At 55.2% G+C, this 17,412-nt stretch overlaps 1 protein-coding gene across 1 annotated transcript in view; it reads right to left on the reverse strand.

The window, feature by feature from the left end:
• The window catches only part of LOC105464346 (NFAT activating protein with ITAM motif 1), a 49,073-nt gene extending 32,687 nt beyond the window's left edge, over positions 1-16,386 (reverse strand). Inside the window, exon 1 of the mRNA XM_011712158.3 lies at positions 16,210-16,386. Within this exon, the coding sequence (XP_011710460.2) occupies positions 16,210-16,333 (124 nt within the window). The 5' untranslated portion in view covers positions 16,334-16,386. The remainder of the gene's footprint in view (positions 1-16,209) is intronic.
• Between the last annotated feature and the right edge of the window lie 1,026 nt (positions 16,387-17,412).

The raw sequence follows: 17,412 nt of genomic DNA on the forward strand, positions 1-17,412 counted from the left end.
TTGGTCTGGCTGTGTTGAGGAAGAAGAGCCAGCACCCGGGCTGGGAAGCTGCCATCAGATATGGCAGGGGGTGCTCATGGTGGCACTGGGCACAGTAGTCATCAGACACTAACAAGAGGTTTGGCAGAACCCTGGTGGGCGTCACAAATTTTCACCACCAGATGGCCAACAAGGGGCCACTTGGCTCCAAGATCACATGGAGACCACAGGGGTCAGAGAGGGTGGGTTGTAGAGGGGGCTGGGAAGAGCTGCAGGGCATCCGGCCTGCCCTGGGGGTGCCTGCTTCTCACCCCAGGCTGAGAGGGGGCTTTAGCAGGACCACCCTGGCTGAGCTGGAGCAGTATCCCCTGAGTGAGGGCACTAGGCCGCTGTCTATCTCATGCCAGGGCATGGTGTGCCTGCATCATGGTTTGTCCCTTTGCTGGCAAAGGCAGTGTATCCCCATGGGATAACGTGGGTCGGGGCAGTGAGCTGGCTGAGTGTCCTCCTAGACCGGCTCATGCAGCTGCCTAGAGGGGCCCACGGCCTGGCGAGGAAGGACCAGGGTGGATACCAGACTCCTGGGGGCTGAGGAGTGAGAGTCACAGAATTCCACTTAGCACTCCCCTACTTCTGTGGGGGCCTCAAGGGACTCCACGCCAACACTGCAAGCACCCAGAGCCCAGGGCCAGCCTCCCCTGCACCTGACAAGGCAGGTCTTTTCTGCCTCCACCCAGGTTGACTGGTGGGGACAGACGAGGAGGGGGTCTGGGTGGGAAAGAGAAGAGGGACCTCGCCCCTCACCCTCACACAGGCACCAGGTGGCCTGGGGAACCACTTCAGTCTTAGAGTTTGAAGTTTTGTCTGTTACACAGGGTTAGAGATGTGAAGAACTGGGACGCATTTGTGGCTTTCGGTGACCATAGAACTCTGACTTAGAGTGACCAGAGGAGCTGAGTTTTGCCGGGAGAAATCCCCCGACACCAAGGGGTCTAGAGGGCCCAGGAGCCGCTCCCAGCTGCTTTTCTGGTCATTCTCCAGGTCCCATGGGATCTGGGGCAGGCAGAGCTGGAACAGGTCCTGGGGCGCAGGGAGGAAACGTCTGAGGAGCCCCAGGTGTTTTCTGTGCAGGGAATGGATTTGATCTCTTCCATTTAGAGAATTGAGGAGGATTTGAGATTCACCCGGTAGCTGCAAGGAGCACCCCTGAGGCTCAGGGAGGGCAGAGTCGGGGCAGACGGCAAGGAGGGGCGGGTGAGGGCCTGAACTCTGCACCTGGCCTGCCCTGCCAGGAGGGAAGTCTGCAGGGGCACGGAGGGTTTGGGCCAGGGGGAGTTTTAGTTTTCTGAACAGGAGTGTCTTCAGCCTGGTGAATGTGGACAGGATGGTGCAGGGAGAGGGGAGAGGGCACCCATACTGAGGACCATGGGGAGGAGGGGTCAAGCCAGGAGGGCAGCAAGGCTATCGGAGGCAGGGTTGCCACAGGTTGTGTCTGGGAGGGCCCCGCCCCTGGGCTTGGCTGTTTGTTTTGAGTCTTCAGCTCCTCTCCTGTGCCTCCCCACCCCCACACAACTGCAAGCACAGACATCTCATCTGGGCAGCGCCACGGATCCCTGCTCAGTCTGCCCACCCCACTTTATGGGAGACTGTGTTTTCGGGGGTGACACACCCTCCATCCCTCGCTTCTCTGCAGCTCCAGGGAAGTCCCTCCCACACTGTGAGGAAGCCTTGGGCCTGGCCAGAAATAGGGGCGAAGAGCGGGGGCGTTTGGGAAAAGCCCAGGTTCTGGAGGCAACAGGCCTGGATGTGGCTCCTGGCTCTGCCACTTCAAGCTGTGCAACTTGGGAAGGTGGCTTTACCTTCTGTGACCCTCCGCGTCTCCCCACAACACAGGGAGAGCAACAATGCCAACCTTAAGGGGTTGTGGTGGGATTAACTGGGACCTGGGATCCAGCTACTTGCCAAGGGCCAGGCTGCCTTTCCCCAGGGGACAAGAATGAGGCAGGGAGTCCTCCTTGGGGATCTACAAAGGCAAATCCCCGCCGGGTGTGGCGGCTCATGCCTATTACCCCAGCACTTTGGGAGGCCGAGGCAGGCGGATCACATGAGGTCAGAAGTTCAAGACCAGCTTGGCCAACATGGTAAAACCCCATCTCTACTAAAAATACAAAAATTACCCGAGTGCAGTGGCACAGGCCTTAGTCCTCAGATACTTGGGAGAGCGAGGCAGGAGAATTGCTTGAACCTCAGAGGCAGAGGTTGCAGTGAGCCGAGATCGCGCTGCGGCACTCCAACGTGGGTGACAAGAGCTATCTCTGTTTAAAAAAAAGAAAAAAAAGGCAATGCCAGCCCTACCCTTCTGCCTGGCTAAATGACACGCCCTCAGCACAGGGCACATAGGCCCTGATGGTCCAGGCACAGGAGGACCTCCAAGGGCCTGTCTCTGACCCAGACTTGGGCACCATCCCTGTCCTGGGCGCTGACCTGGCCTGGCTGAAGGCCCCTTGTGTGCAGGGCTGGGGGCACGAACAACCCTCTGCCTTCAGCCTCCAGCTGCTCTTCTCCCCCCTTGTTGGGAAAGAGTTTGTCAACCACCCGCAGGTGCCTGAGTCCTTCCTTTTCCGGTTCTTCTTATGAATCTGTGGCTGCTCGAACTTGGAGTTTGAGAGCTGGGTGGAGTTGCTATCCTCCTGCACCTGGCGCAGGGACCCCATGCTGAGTGAGTCCCTGGTGGGGTGTGCCCCATGCGTTTGTGTGCCCGCCTGGCAGCTTTCCTGTGGATCACTGATGTTCAGGATCAGACCTGCCCACCACCAGCACAACGCCCCCATCCTTCCACCTCAACAGCTCCCATCCAGTCACCTCTCCTACCCAACCAGGGCTGTCTCTGTGGCTCTGAGCCCCCAGCGATCCAGAAACTCATTCTGCTCCTACCCTGCCTGAACCAGCAGGGGCTCCCTGCTGGAGGAGACCCAGGAAGGAGTCTGAAATCAATTTACAGGGTCAAGACAAGCAATTAAAAAAAAATAGAACACGAAGCATTTCATGCGTAGTAAGGGCACCGTTTGTGACCTTCTGGTTTCAGTTATATTCATACAATTGGGTTCAGATAGGGTCACGCTAAAACACGCATCTCTTAACTTTGGGCCACTGCTAAAAAAAAATGGAAAGTCCCTGGCCTGGTGGATCCAGTTCTTGCCTCCCGGGACCTGCACGGCCCTGTTCAGCTGCTCTCTGGCCCTCACTCGCCCACTCCCGCGTAGACGTCAACCTGCCACACTCTGGCGCCTTCACCCGTGCTGTTCAGGCTGCGTGGAATGTCCTACCCATTCCTCCCTCTCCTGTCTCCAGGACATGCTCACTTCCTTCCTGAGCCACTCCTGTGTGTCTGGCTGCCCCGCCTAGCACAGACTCTCAGGCATCACTGTGAAGCCACGTGATCAGAAGAGCCAATGTCTCCTGGGTTTGGTGTCGCCTTTTGCAGATGACAAAACTGAGGCTCAGAAAAAGGAAGAGGTTTGCCCAAATAGTGGTGGTAGACATGGGATTTTAAACTGGGTCCCTTTGAGTCTGTAACCCCAGTCTTTTTTTTTTTTTGAGGTGGAATTTTGCTCTTGTTGCCCAGGCTGGAGTGCAATGGCACAATCTAGGATTGTGTAGCCAGGATTACAGGCATGCGCCACCTCGCCTGGCTAATTTTGTAATTTTAGTAGAGGTGGGGTTTCACCATGTTGGCCAGGCTAGTCTCGAACTCCTGACCTTGGGTGATCTCTTGAGCTCAGGACTAAGACCAGCCTGGGAAATATAGCAAGACCCCATCTCTACTAAATAAATAAACAAATTAGCCAGGCATGATGGCATGCCTGTAGTCCTAGCTACTCAGGAGGCTGAGGCAGGAGGATCACTTGAGCCTGGGAGTTCGAAGCTGCAATGAGTTATGATCATGCCACTGCACTCCAGCCTGAGTGACAGAGAGAGACCCTGTCTCAAAAAGCAAACAGGCCAGGTGCAGTGGGTCACGCCTATAATCCCAGCACTTTGAAAGGCCAAGGCACTGTCTCTACTAAAAATACAAAAATTAGCCAGGTGTGGTGGCAGGCGCCTGTGATCCCAGGTACTCAGGAGGCTGAGGCAAGAGAATCGCTTGAACCCGGAAGACAGAGGTTGCAGTGAGCTGAGATCGAGCCACTGCACTCCAGCCTGTGTGACAGAGCGAGACTCCGTCACAAACAAACAAACCCTTTAAAGGAAGCAAGAGAAAACATTCTCAAAGGAAAGAAATATGCTTCTTTAAAGGGAGTCAAAAATTCAGAGGCTGTTTCCTTAAATTTGGGTCATCTAATAGGTAGACAGGGCCAGCAACATGTAGGGGCCTGGGCCGGGCGCGGTGGCTCAAGCCTGTAATCCCAGCACTTTGGGAGGCCGAGACGGGCGGATCACGAGGTCAGGAGATCGAGACCATCCTGGCTAACATGGTGAAACCCCGTCTCTACTAAAAAAATACAAAAAACTAGCCGGGCGAAGTGGCGGGCGCCTGTAGTCCCAGCTACTTGGGAGGCTGAGGCAGGAGAATGGCGTGAACCCGGGAGGCGGAGCTTGCAGTGAGCTGAGATCCAGCCACTGCACTCCAGCCTGGGCGACAGAGCATGACTCCGTCTCAAAAAAAAAAAAAAAAACATGTAGGGGCCTGGGGACAATGGTAGTCAGAAATGGCCCTGCAGCACTGGGGGACTGTTATTGTCACCTCAGCTCAAGCAGAGCCTGTGGCTCCCAAAACAGAAGTGACCCACAAGCCCTCTACAGGCTGGCCCTGTGACAAGGCCAGTGCTGCAAAGGGCCAGATGGCATCCCTGTTCCGCAGCAGGGGTGGACGTTTTGGGAAATGAATGCACTGTGGAAAACATGGTATGCTCTTATTGAAAATGCTCCCATGGGCCAGGTGCAGTGGCTCACGCCTGTAATCCCAGCACTTTGGGAGGGTGAGGCGGGTGGATCTCCTAAGGTCAGGAGTTCGAGACCAGCCTGGCCAACATGGCGAAACCCCGTCTCTACTAAAAATACAAAAATTAGCCAGGCGTGGTGGTGGGCACCTGTAATCCCAGCTACTTGGAAGGCTGAGGCAGGAGAATCGTGTGAACCTGGGAGGCGGAGGTTGCGGTGAGCTGAGATCGTACCATTGCACTCCAGCCTGGGCAACAAGAGTGAAACTGTGTCTCAAAAAAAAAAAAAAAAAAAAAAAAAAAAAAAAAAAAGGAAAAAGAAAAAGAAAGAAAAAGAGATGAAAACAAGAAAATGCTTCCATGGCTTCCTCTCACCCCCAGAATCTGCCACCCACAATCTTCCCCATCCCTCACACTCTGCTCCAGCTGCTGAGGCTCCTCTCACCACCAAGTCATGGGCCAGGGCTTTGGTCCCGGCTCCCCGCTGCACGGAACTCAATCCCTTCTATGGCATCAAGCACGCGTTGTCAGCCAAGGGCGTGAGGGCCCAGACAACGCTGATCAAAGGTATCCATCCCGAGTTAGGTCGATTTTAAAGGAAAACACTTTGATTCCCCAGCTACAGAAGAAAGCAGTTCCCACGGTCTTTATTTTAGGCATGGGGTTTGCCCTCCAATTTAATTCTAGCATCTCTCAGAGCTGTGCCTTTTTAAAGGCCCATCTGAAAGGCTGCGATCGGGGCTGTTGGTTTTATCACAGAGCCCCAGCCATGTGCCTGAGCACGAATCCCAGGATGCCACAGATGAGCGGGCGGGCAGGACACAGGCATCAAATGCAAAGGCGTGTGGCCAAGGGGCTGGTGAGGGAGGGGCATTTCGCAGGCCTTGGAAGGCAACCTTTGAACAGAGACTATTTCGGAGCTTTTAGCACCGTTGCCTTTGGAATGGCGCCATCGGACAGACTGTCACATCTTTCAACACCTCCAAATTACAAAGAGGCATCAAGACGTGGCCATTTCCACAGCCCGTCCACGGCTCATTTTCATGCCTCTAGACCCCTGAACCAGGGTATATGGTGGCCGCTTGGGGACACAAACCAAGTGCAGAACGTCCAAGGTTTGAATCGGGAATAAGCCTCACAAGGGTCAATTAGTGTCTTTATAGCAGTTGCCTCCTTTTTGCCTGTTTTGAAAGTCAAGGCCAGGCGCAGGTGCTCAAGCCTGTAATCACAGCACTTTGGGAAGCTGAGGCGGGCGGATCATCTGAGGTCAGTAGTTCGAGACCAGCCTGGCCAACATGGCGAAACCCCGTCTCTACTAAAAATACAAAAATCAGCCGGGCGTGGTGGCGGGCGCCTGTAGCCCCAGCTACTTGGGAGGCTGGGCAGGAGAATCGCTCGAACTCAGGAGGTGGAGGGTGAGCTGAGACCGTGCCACTGCACTGCAGCCTGGGTGACAGAGCAAGACTCTGTCTCAAAACAAAAACAAACAAAAAAAGAAGGTCAAGTCGCTCCAACTTTGGAGCTCATTTGAGCGTGGTCTCGGTCATCAGGGGACTCAGCCTCTCTTTTTACAGCCACCTCTTTACCCTCAAAGGGGCATCAGGATGGTGTGGAAGGTGGCAATAGGGCCAAAAGGGTGAGGTTGGGGTCTGCTTCTTGTCTCTGAATTGGAGTGGGCAATATGAAGTGAGGGGAACAGGCCAGCTGCGGTGGCTCACACCTGTAATCCTAGCACTTTGGAAGGCTGAGGTGGGTGGATCACGAGATCAGGAGTTCGAGACCAGTGTGGCCAAGATGGTGAAACCCCGTCTCTACTAAAAATACAAAAATTAGCTAGGCGTATTGGTGGGTGCCTGTAATCCTAGCTACTTGGGAGACTGAGGCATGAGAATCACTTGAACCCACGAGGCAGAGATTGCAGTGAGCCAAGATCATGCCACTGCACTCCAGGCTAGACGATAGAACAAGACTCCCTCAAAAAAAAAAAAAAAAAAGGAAATGAAGTGAGGGGAACAGATCCCCCAGAGTGCCTCCTTCAGCAGGGACTGTGTGTTCACCCAAAGTCTCAACAAGGAGGGCCAGGCCCTGCCACCAGGAAGGAGCTGACAGATGGAGACAGAAAGAGGTGGGAGAAAGGAAAGACCCTGGGCTGCAGGAGTCCAGAGAGGGAGCCCCAGCTCAGCCTGGGAGGGGCAAAGCATTCCTGGGAAGGCAACTCTTGGAGTGTGCGTCATTATTTGTTTTTTAAATCAGAATTCTTTAGGTACCCCTGCCACCTCCCAGTAACAAAGTGAAACCATGTTCACTGTAGAAATTCTAGAAATGCCCAGCACTTTGGGAGGCCAAGGTGGGAGGATTACTTGAGCTCAGGAATTCAAGGCCAGCCGGGGTGACATAGCAAGACCCCGTTTCTGAAATAAATAAATAAATAAAATTAGCTGGGCAAGGTGGCAGCGCCTGCAGTTCCAGTTACTCTGGAAGTTGAGGTGGGAGGATCACTTGAGCCTAGGAGTTTGGGGCTGCAGTGAGCCATGACTGCACACCACCTTGGTCCAGCCTGGGTGACAGTGTGAAATCCATCCCTCTTTTTTTTTTTTTTTTTTTTTTTTTTTTTTTTTTTTGAGATGGAGTCTCGCCTTTTTGCCCAGGCTGGAATGCAGTGGCATGATCTCAGCTCACTGCAATCTCTGACTCCCAGGTTCAAGTGATTCTCCTGCCTCAGCCTCCTGAGTTGCTGGGATTATAGGCGTGTGCCACCACACCCAGCTAGTTTTTGTATTTTTAGTAGAGGCAGGGTTTCACCATGTTGGCCAGGCTGGTTTCAAACTCCTGACCTCAGGACTTCACCATGTTGGCCAGGCTGGTCTCAAACCCCTGATCTCTGAGGCAGTGATCTATCTGCCTTGGCCTCTCAAAGTGCTGGGATTAGAGGTATGAGCCACCGAACTGGCTAGAACCCCATCTCTTAAAAACAAACAAACGTACGAACAGGCGCAGTGGCTCATGCCTATAATCCCAGCACTTTGGGAGGCCGAGGCGGGTGGATCACGAGGTCAGGAGATCGAGACCATCCTGGCTAACATGGTGAAACCCCATCTCTACTAAAAATACAAAAAATTAGCCAGGCGTGGTTGTAGTAGGCGTGTGCCTGTAGTCCCAACTGCTCGGGAGGCTGAGGCAGGAGAATGGTGTGAACCCGGGAGGCAGAGCTTGCAGTGAGCCAAGACTGTGCCACTGCACTCCAGCCTAAGAGACAGAGCGAGACTCCGTCTCAAAAAACAAACAAACAAAAACAAAAACAAAAAAAATACAAACAACAAAAAAAGAAATTCTAGAAATGACAGCAAAATCTCAAGAAGAAAGCTGAACTTGTTCAGCTGAACGGTTCTGCCACCTGACCTCACAGCTGTGAAAATCTTGCCATCTTTCTTCCCATCCCTTTACAAAGCTGAACTTGGAAAGCAGAGAAGAGCAGGAGGCAGACATTGGGGGAGGGGTGTGGAGAGAGGTTTTAAGTGCAAGAAAGTTCTCCGGTGAAGCTTCTCAAATTCTTGAAATGGGCACTGTGCCTTGGTGGAGTTGGAAGGAAGGATTTGTGTCTGGGAGGAGGGTACAAGGTGATGCCTCAGAGGTAGGGAGCAGCTTGAACACTGCCCTGGAAAGCTAGTGGAGCCTCTGAGGGCTTTTAAATTGGGAAGTGCCATGATCATGTTTCTTTCTTTCTTTCTTTCTTATTTATTTATTTTCTGAGATGGAGTCTTGCTCTGTCGCCCCGGCTGGAGTACAGTGGTGCAATCCCGGCTCACAGCAAACTCCACCTCCCAGGTTCAAACAGTTCTCCTGCCTCAGCCTCCCTGGTAGCTGGGATTACAGGTGCATGCCATCATGCCTGGCTAATTTTTTGTATTCTTGGTAAAGAAGGGGTTTCACCATTTTGGCCAGGCTGGTCTCGAACTCCTGACCTCAGGTGATCCACCCACCTCGGCCTCCCAAAGTGCTGGGATTATAGGTGTGAGCCACCGTGCCCGCCCATATTTGTATTTTAGAACAAGGACAAGAGAAATACTAGAATTCCAGTCTCCCTCAGTCTTTGAAACCCTGCCTCGTATTAGTGATTCCTTCTGTGGGATCTGTTGCACTCTCGCCCTCCGCCTCCTTTTAAAATATGTATGCTTCTGGCTGTCAGCACACTGACTCCTTCCCCCGGTCAACTTGGCTAGCTCACTTTTATCCTGATTTCTCTTAAATCTCTACCTCCCATAAGATCCCTCACCCTCCGGGCACACAACCTCTCCAGGCCTCCGTCCTCCCCTCCCTCCCCTTCCACTTCCTCCACCTGCCAGCTCCCTCCTTCCCTCCCTGTCTGCCTCCTCCTGCCCGCTATGGGATGCTTTCAGCTGGCTGGCTCTGCTGCCACCAAGGAGGTTAGCAAAGATGCTGGAGGGTCCTGAGGCTTCTGGCCTTGACCATGACCCTGCAGACCCTCTCTCTTTGACCTTCCCTCCTCTTCCCCTCCACCCCCAGGCTTCCTGAGCCTGCATACTCTCTCTGCACTGTCCCTGGCTTTTCTCACACAGCCTGCCTCTTAAAGTTGGATGCTTGTTCCTTGGCTCTGCCCACAGCCTCATGTGCCTCAGGCGAGCTCAGTCATGCCCTACATGCCTCTGAGTGCCTGTGTGCCCGGGACCACAAGTGAACACCTTGGGGGAGAGGGAAGGGGACTGGGTTTGTTCGGGGCGGGGAAGGGGCCGGAGGGGGCACTACAGAAGAGACTATGAGTTTGACCTTGACAGACAGTTTGGACGTCACCAGGTGGGCAAATGAGAGGATACCCCCCAGGCACAGGGAGCAGTGTAGAAGCAAAGGTTCAGGGGAGTGGCTGTGGCTGGCTTCTTCAGGGGACAGGGAGTCCTCTGCCTCCAGCCAGCCTCAAAGGTGGGAATGGCCATAAGGAGTGGGCGCCCAGGAAGAAGGGGTGGCCCAGGGCCGAGGAGGGTCTTATCTGAATGCACCAGGGTTAGAGGCCTGCTGATGGCAGCGGGGCTGTTTGCAGTTATGCTCTGTGGACCCCTGGCCCCTGGCCCACTAGCAGCAAGCACAGATCTGGCCCAGGCCCTGCCCTTCCTCCACCTCAGCACCTGCAGTGGGGTGCGTGGGGAGCAGAAACAGCCAGGGTCAGCATTCTGTCTCTTCTGGGCACCCTGCACAGTCCCCAAGCCCTAGAATGAAGCCCCCAGGTGCAACCACTCATCAAATAGACCATCAGCAGCCAAGCACGTCCAAGTCCCAGCCAAGACTCTGCAGCCCCTCCTCTGTGCCTGGCCTAGTGTGCTGGACGCGGCCTCAGAGAACCAGCTTGGGCGGGGCCTGGCCCTCCAGGAGCTCTGTTTTGGCAAAGGCGCCATCAGGGCTCTGGCCTGAGTGTGTCCAGGGACAGTGAATCACCCCTGCCTGCGGGAGAACTGGGGAGGCCATGGTGACCCCTTGGCCTGTGAGGACCTGAGTCTCGGAGTGCAGAGGAGTAGGCAGGGCTGGTGGCTGGGCCCAGAGGAGCCTAGTGGGCAGGACACCCACGACCCATGACCAAAGGTGAGCACTGAGTCCCCTCTCTCGCTGTGCCCTCGAGCCCTGTCCCCAGGGCCAAAGCCTCAAAGACCCTCCCTGAGGGGTCCCAGGTGCCAGGCCCTGAGGCCATCATGGTGCTGGATGTGCCTTCCTGTTGTGTCTGGGAGGATGCTGAGCACCCGGGCAGTGGGGCTCGTGGAGGTTCAGCATGCTCCGGAGACTTGGCCAAAGGCTCCCAGGACCCAAATCCAGGCTGCTCAGACCTCACTGGGAGCCCAGGCGCCCCGCCTGCCAATTTCATGTTCATATCCCTCCCCTCCCTCTCACCAGGCTCACCCCGTCCCTTTCTCTGGCTTCAGCCCCATCTGGGTCCTGTTGCCCATGTCCCCACTAGGGTGCGGCTTTGCTTAGATCCACAAGGAGCAAGCAGAGGGTCAGATCCTGCCTCGAGGTCCACATTTCCCCAGGATGCCTGTGTCCTCTCTACCATTCACTATACACGGGGTCTCATTACCCTACCAATGCTGGAGAGGAGCCAGGGCTCACGGAGGGCAGAGGGAGGGCAGAGGATGACTACCCAGCCCTTCCATCTCCTCCCCCAGGCGCCCCTCCTGTGGTATCGCGTCTCCACCCTGCTCAGAGCTTAATTCATCCTTGATTGTCACCATTTCCTGAGCATCCGCTGGGTGCCGGCCCCGTGCTGGGAGTCGAGGATTAGAAGCCACATGAGTCTGCACAGTCCCTTTTGATTTTTTCAACCACTTAAAAATATAAAAACCATTCATAACTCACAGGCCATACAAGAGGCAGTGGGCTGGGTTTAGCCCACCGGCCGTGGTTTCAACTCTTGCTCTATCTATAGCAACAAAAACGAACTTCAGCCATAATGTGGACTGGATCTACCTTAAAAAACATAATGCTCAATGAAAGAAACGGGTCGCAGGAGAAGACACACAGTATCCTTCAACTATACAAAGTTCACAAACAGGCGAAGCTAGTCCATATGGTTTAGGGATGTGTAGTAATGATAAAACTACAAAGAAATGCCAGGAAGTGATCCCCCGACAAGCTGGGATGGCGGTACCTTTGGTGGGACGAGGAGAGTAGAAGGGGCTCTGAGGCACTGGGATGTTCCCATTCTTGACCTTCTTGACCTGGTGGGAGTCACACAGGACTTTGTTTTCTAGTGCTTACCACGCAACACTGCGTTTTTCTGTGTGATAGTTCACGATGACAGAGGAGACAGCAGTGAGACAGGACCCGCCGGGAGTGTGCCCGGACCCCTACCTGAGGGGCATTTGTGATCCACCCAACCACAGTCTGCATCCCACTGCTGTGTCAGACTTCCCTGTGGTCAAGTTGAGCCTCTCCCGGCCCTCCTGGCCCTGCCTTTTAGGCCCTCAGCCCTCATTCCCTCAGCCACCTCCCGCTCTGTCCCCACTCCCCGGGCAGCCTTTCCAGCACTCCCCTGCCTCTCCCCGCCCGCCTCTGCCTGTGCCTCGAAAGCCCTTTATTGGGATTAGACAAAGATGAAAAACAGAAGCTACTCCTGACAGAGGTCCGGAGCGGCGGGAAGGGAGGCAGGAGGCCTCAGCCTGGAACAGGCAGGCGCTCCTGAACATCTTTTATTTTATTATTATTACTTTTTTGAGACAGAGTCCTGCTCTGTCACCCAGGTTGGAGCTCAGTGGCACGATCTCAGCTCAATGCAACCTCTGCCTCCCGGGTTCAAGCAATTCTCCTGCCTCAGCCTCCTGAGTAGCTGGGATTACAGGCACCCGCCACCTGGATCCAGAACAAACCTTTCTGGTAACTCCCGCCGAGGCTCATGGTCCCACCAGGCTGAGAGTGGGGCCTATGGCTTGTTCACCTCTGGGTCCCTCTGGTGCCTAGAATCGGTCCTTCTCAATGGATATTTGAGAAATAAATACAGCCCAGAGTTCTGGAAAGGCCACAAAGAGAGAGGGGACTGACATTTGCAGAAGACACTAAGGTGCAGAGAGCTTAAGTAATTGCCCGAGGTCACACAGCCGTCACCAGAAGGCAGCAGGCCTGAAACTCAGGTCTGTCCAGCCCCAAAGTCCTTGGGGAGGACTGAGGCCCATGGAACCTGAGTTGCAGCTGCTCCTGGAAAAGCCAAGTCCCCAACAATTCCCCCCTTGGGGAGACCACCAGTGGCTGCCTTTGAGAAAAGCAGGCTTTGCAGAGGGGTCAAGAAGCCAGAGGGCAGGCACAAGTCCTGGCTCAAGTGGGAGGAGGAGGATGGCTGGGAGCAGGAGTGGGCACCCAGGATGAGCTGGAGGCCGTGGGCTCAGCAACTGCACCTCAAGTTTCCATGGCTCTGGCAAGGCTGGCAGGCGGCTGACTCTCACTGAGCACTAATGACAGCATGCTGGGCACTCAGTCCTCAGGATGTGCTATGAGGTGGGCAGTGTTATCACATCCGTTTAACAGAGGAGACAGTTGAGGCACAGCGATAGAAGTAATCTGCCCAGGATGCCTGGGCAAGTAGCAGAGCTCAAATTCAAACTGGGCCAGGCATGGGGGCTCATGCCTGTAATCCCAGCACTTTGGGAGGCCAAGGTGGGTGGATCACCTGAGGTCAGGAGTTCAAGACCAGCCTGGCCAATGCGGTGAAAACCTGACTCTACTAAGAATACAGAAATTAGCCAGGCATGGTGGTGGGTGCCTGCAATCCCAGCTACTGGGGAGGCTGAGGCAGGAGAATCGCTTGAACCTGGGGAAGTGGAGGTTGCAGTGAGCCGAGATGGTGCCACAGCACTCCAGCTTGGGCAACAGAGCGAGACTCCATCTCAAAAAAAAAAAAACATTCAAACTGAAGATAAATGCCCCTGGCCTGTACTCCTAAGCCAGCACCCTATCGCAAGTTCAGGGATACGGTGCAGAATCAGGGACGCTGGCCTTCAGACACCCCTGTGGATGCAGCTGAGGGATGCAAGCTGGGTTGGTACTGACAAGTGGCAGAGCTGGTTGCACCAGGCTGATGGTTAAGGCTGATGGTTGTGGTCACGGGAGGTTTGGAAGATGTGGGAGAGGCAAGATTCCTTCCAGCAAACCCTCAAAGCTCTGAGACCAGAAAGCAGGGGTGTGACGTGGAGTGACAGACAGATGAAGGGAGATGCACGGGGTAGGACAAAGAGCGGGTTGGGGATCAGGCGCAGTGGCTGACGCCTGTAATCCCGGCACTTTGGGAGGCCAAAGTAGGTGGATCACCTAAGGTCAGGAATTTGAGACCAGCCTGGGCAACACTGTGAGTCTCTATCTCTAAAAACAATTTAAAAAATAGCTGGGTGTGGTGGCACATGCCTGTGGTTCCAGTTACTCGGGAGGCTGAGGTGGGAGGATCATCTGAGTGAGGGAGGCAGAGATTGTAATGAGCTGAGATTGTGCCACTGCACTCCAGCCTGGGGGACAGAGCGAGATCCTGTCTCAAAAAAATAAAAACAGGGCGGGCACAGTGGCTCACACCTATAATCCCAGCAATTTGGGAGGCTGAGGCAGATGGATCACCTGAGGCCAGGAGTTCAAGACCAGCCTGGCCAACATGGCAAAACCCTGTCTCTACTAAAAACACAAAAATTGGCCGGGCGCGGTGGCTCAAGCCTGTAATCCCAGCACTTTGGGAGGCCGAGACGGGCGGATCACGAGGTCAGGAGATCGAGACCATCCTGGCTAACACGGTGAAACGCCGTCTCTACTAAAAAATACAAAAAACTAGCCGGGCGAGGTGGCGGGCGCCTGTAGTCCCAGCTACTCGGGAGGCTGAGGCAGGAGAATGGCGGGAACCCGGGAGGCGGAGCTTGCAGTGAGCTGAGATCCGGCCACAGCACTCCAGCCTGGGCGACAGAGCGAGACTCTGTCTCAAAAAAAAAAAAAAAAAAAAAAAAAAACAAAAAAAAAAAAAACAAAAAAAAACCCCACAAAAATTAGCTGGGCATGGTGGTGGGTGCCTGTAATCCCAGCTACTTGGGAGGCTGAGGCAGCAGAATTGCTTGAACCCAGGAGGGGGAGGTTGCAGTGAACCAAGATGGCGCCACTGCATTCCAGCCTGGGTGACAAGAGTGAAACTCTGCCTCAGAAAAAAAAAGCGTGGGTGGGGGTCTGTCTGCTGCTCCAAGGGACTCTGGGACACCATAAGGGTGTTTTCACCTCTTGTGAAAGAGCAGTTTCTCTTTTATGTAATGTTTGTTGCAACACCGGGTGGGAGGGGATGGCGCTGGGAATCTGTTTTTGTTTGCAGTTGAGGTTGTTACAAAAGAGCTTTTCCTCAGTCACACCCCGCAAAGCCTCTTTTACTGCTTGGTTACCAGGGTGGGCTGGGTGTCTTTTGGGGAGGAGGACCCACACAAAGGGAAAGGATGGGAATCGGGGGGGAAATTAAGTTAAAAATGACTGTGAGTTGAGACACACTGACACTAACGGGCTGCGTTTCCGGGGTCTGGCTGTGTTTGCACCAACTGTCTGGGGTGTTGGGGGAGGCATGCATAGGATTAAAGGAGATGGTGTCCTAGGGCTCTGGGCTCCAGCCTGGGGAGGTACACACAGGTCAGCCTTTGCCTCCCCAGGGTAAGTTTCGGTGAAGAACATTCTTTGCAAGTAAGAGGAGCCTCTGAGCCCACTGGCCGAGGGGCCCAGCTCGGGGCTGGCCTCTACTTACCGGCTAGGCCTTGAGCAAATGAACCGGCTTCCCTGGGCTTCCTTTTCCCTGTCCTTAAAATGGTGCAGGTAAGGACAATAGGGACCCCAAGGGGTGCTGTGAGGGTGGCCAGCGTGCCCTGCTAAGGGCTCTATAAAGCCTAATTCGCCGTATTGAGAGGGGGTGCAGCAGGACAGGGTGGGGGAAGCTCCTGGAAGCCTCATAAGCTCTAAGAGAATAGAAAGGAAGGCATCCTGTCTCCACAGTGGCCACCCTTTGGCCAGAGGGAGGGCTGGCTGCTGCCCGGTCAAGGAGGAGCAGAGAGAATCTGGCAGAACACTGAGCCCTGGTGCTGGCAGCCCTGGAACGGGACCCTCCTGGGCCTTCCCTGGCCTAATGAACTGGCCCTGAGGCCACCTACCCCACAGCCTGGCTCGGATCCTGGCCACCCAGCTTTCGAGAGAGCCTGGGACCAGGAAAGGAGCGCCGCTGGCCTGGAAAGACACACTCGCATCCTAAAACACTTGGCCTCTGGTTGTATTTCAGGAACTGGGAGGTGCGACCCTTTCTGGTGACTGACAGTTTTGTGCCTCTGGGCACAGCGCCCTGTGGTTGGCCCTGGTATCCCCCTCTCCCTGGCCAATGCCAGCAACAACCCAGAGAGTAGCCCCGCCACTTGCCAGGTTCAACACAGGCTCCACCGCAGCAGCCACATGAGGTTCCTCAGGTGGGGAGCTGTCCCTCCCCACTGCCCTGCCCCCAACCCCAGCCATACAGTGCCCACCCTCCTTGTTTAAGGGCCAGGAGGCCAGACTGCTGGGGGGAAGCTGTCACAGCAGCGAGGGGGAGAGCGCTGTCCCTCTCCCCTTCAAAAGCCACCTTGGCAAGGTATTAGCTAAACATCTTCTCGGTCCCAGAAGGCTTCCCCTGTGAAGTCTGCAGCGTTCAAACGACAACCAGCAAATCCCCAGAGACAGGTCCCTGGGAATTAGCTGCGCCAGGCGGGATGAAAGCCGCTCTGATGTTCTGGAGCGAGAGAGTAGAGAGAAGGAGGAGGACAGACACTACCTGCCAGTCGTAGGGTCCCGGGCAGCAGCAGCAGCAGGCCAAGGAGGAGCCGGGGGGCTGCAGGGGGCCCAGGAGGGCGTGGGGGGTCCGGCAGGGCCCGCCACCTCGGAGGCTGGCTCTCCATCTGGGGGCCTCCTTGTCCGCGGCAGCTCTTTAGTTCACAGGAGGGACAGCGGGCGCTGACAGCTTCCCCTTTGCTTTCACCACGAAGCTCCTCCCTGGCAGCCCCTGACCTTCCGCTCAGAAGCAAGGCTGGAACAGCCCGGCCGGGTGGCCGCCAGATGAAGAACCTAGCACTGAGACTGGTCCAGGCCACACGGCCAGAAGAAGAGCTGGAGATGGGGACCTAAGCCTCCCCAGTCCAACTCCTGGTGGGCTTCACCCCATCTCGGCCCCTTTCCAGTGGGGACCCCATCCAGCAGACACTGGTAACCATGCAGAGGGGTCACAGGATTTCCACGAGGAACTTCAGGCCTTGGTTTAGCCTCTCACTTCTGAAACACTTTTAAAACGACCACAAGCATGTTCACACAAACTTCTCTAAACTATTCCGAGAATCCCTTAATAATGTGTTTACCAAAGAGTAGGTTTTTGGGTGGGGGGCGGTAGGGAGGCTGGGGTGAAGGGCAGGAGCCTCATGTTCCCAGCCCTAGAGAGGGCCAAACACCCAGGGCGGGTGAAAGGCAGGCTGCCCATCATTCACCCAGCGAGAACCTCTGTGGGTCCCCTGCAGAGGCCCAGGGGACGCCCCCTCCTTGGTCCATCTCTAGCGTCAGCTCCTCCCTTGTGGCTTCCCTAAAGCTTAGCTCACTCAGCCTCCCACCTGTGAGACCCTCGAACTGTTTCCCCATTGGCTGCAAGTCACAGCCCCTGCTCTCACTTCTAGCAGCATCAGCTGGGGACAGGAATTGTTTGCTGCCGGGACCCCCTTCCCCAGCAGACTGGGAGCCTCTCACCCTTGGCACCCTTGGCACCCACACATCTGCCCGCATGTCTGGAGTGGCAGAGGAAAGGGGCTGGGGTGTGGTGATGGCTGGTGGAGCTGGAGGCACCTGGTACGTGGAGGACGCAGGTGGGAAGGTGGCTGAGTTTCAGCGTGTGCTGAGCGCTTACCTCCCTTCTCTGCAGGTGTCCCTTCACTCACCAGATAAATATGATGATCCCAATTGTACAAAAGAGAAGACCTCAGCCCCAGGAGGCAAA

The sequence above is a fragment of the Macaca nemestrina genome, chromosome 15 (genome assembly GCF_043159975.1).
Source record: "Macaca nemestrina isolate mMacNem1 chromosome 15, mMacNem.hap1, whole genome shotgun sequence".
Taxonomy (NCBI): Eukaryota; Metazoa; Chordata; class Mammalia; order Primates; family Cercopithecidae; genus Macaca; species Macaca nemestrina.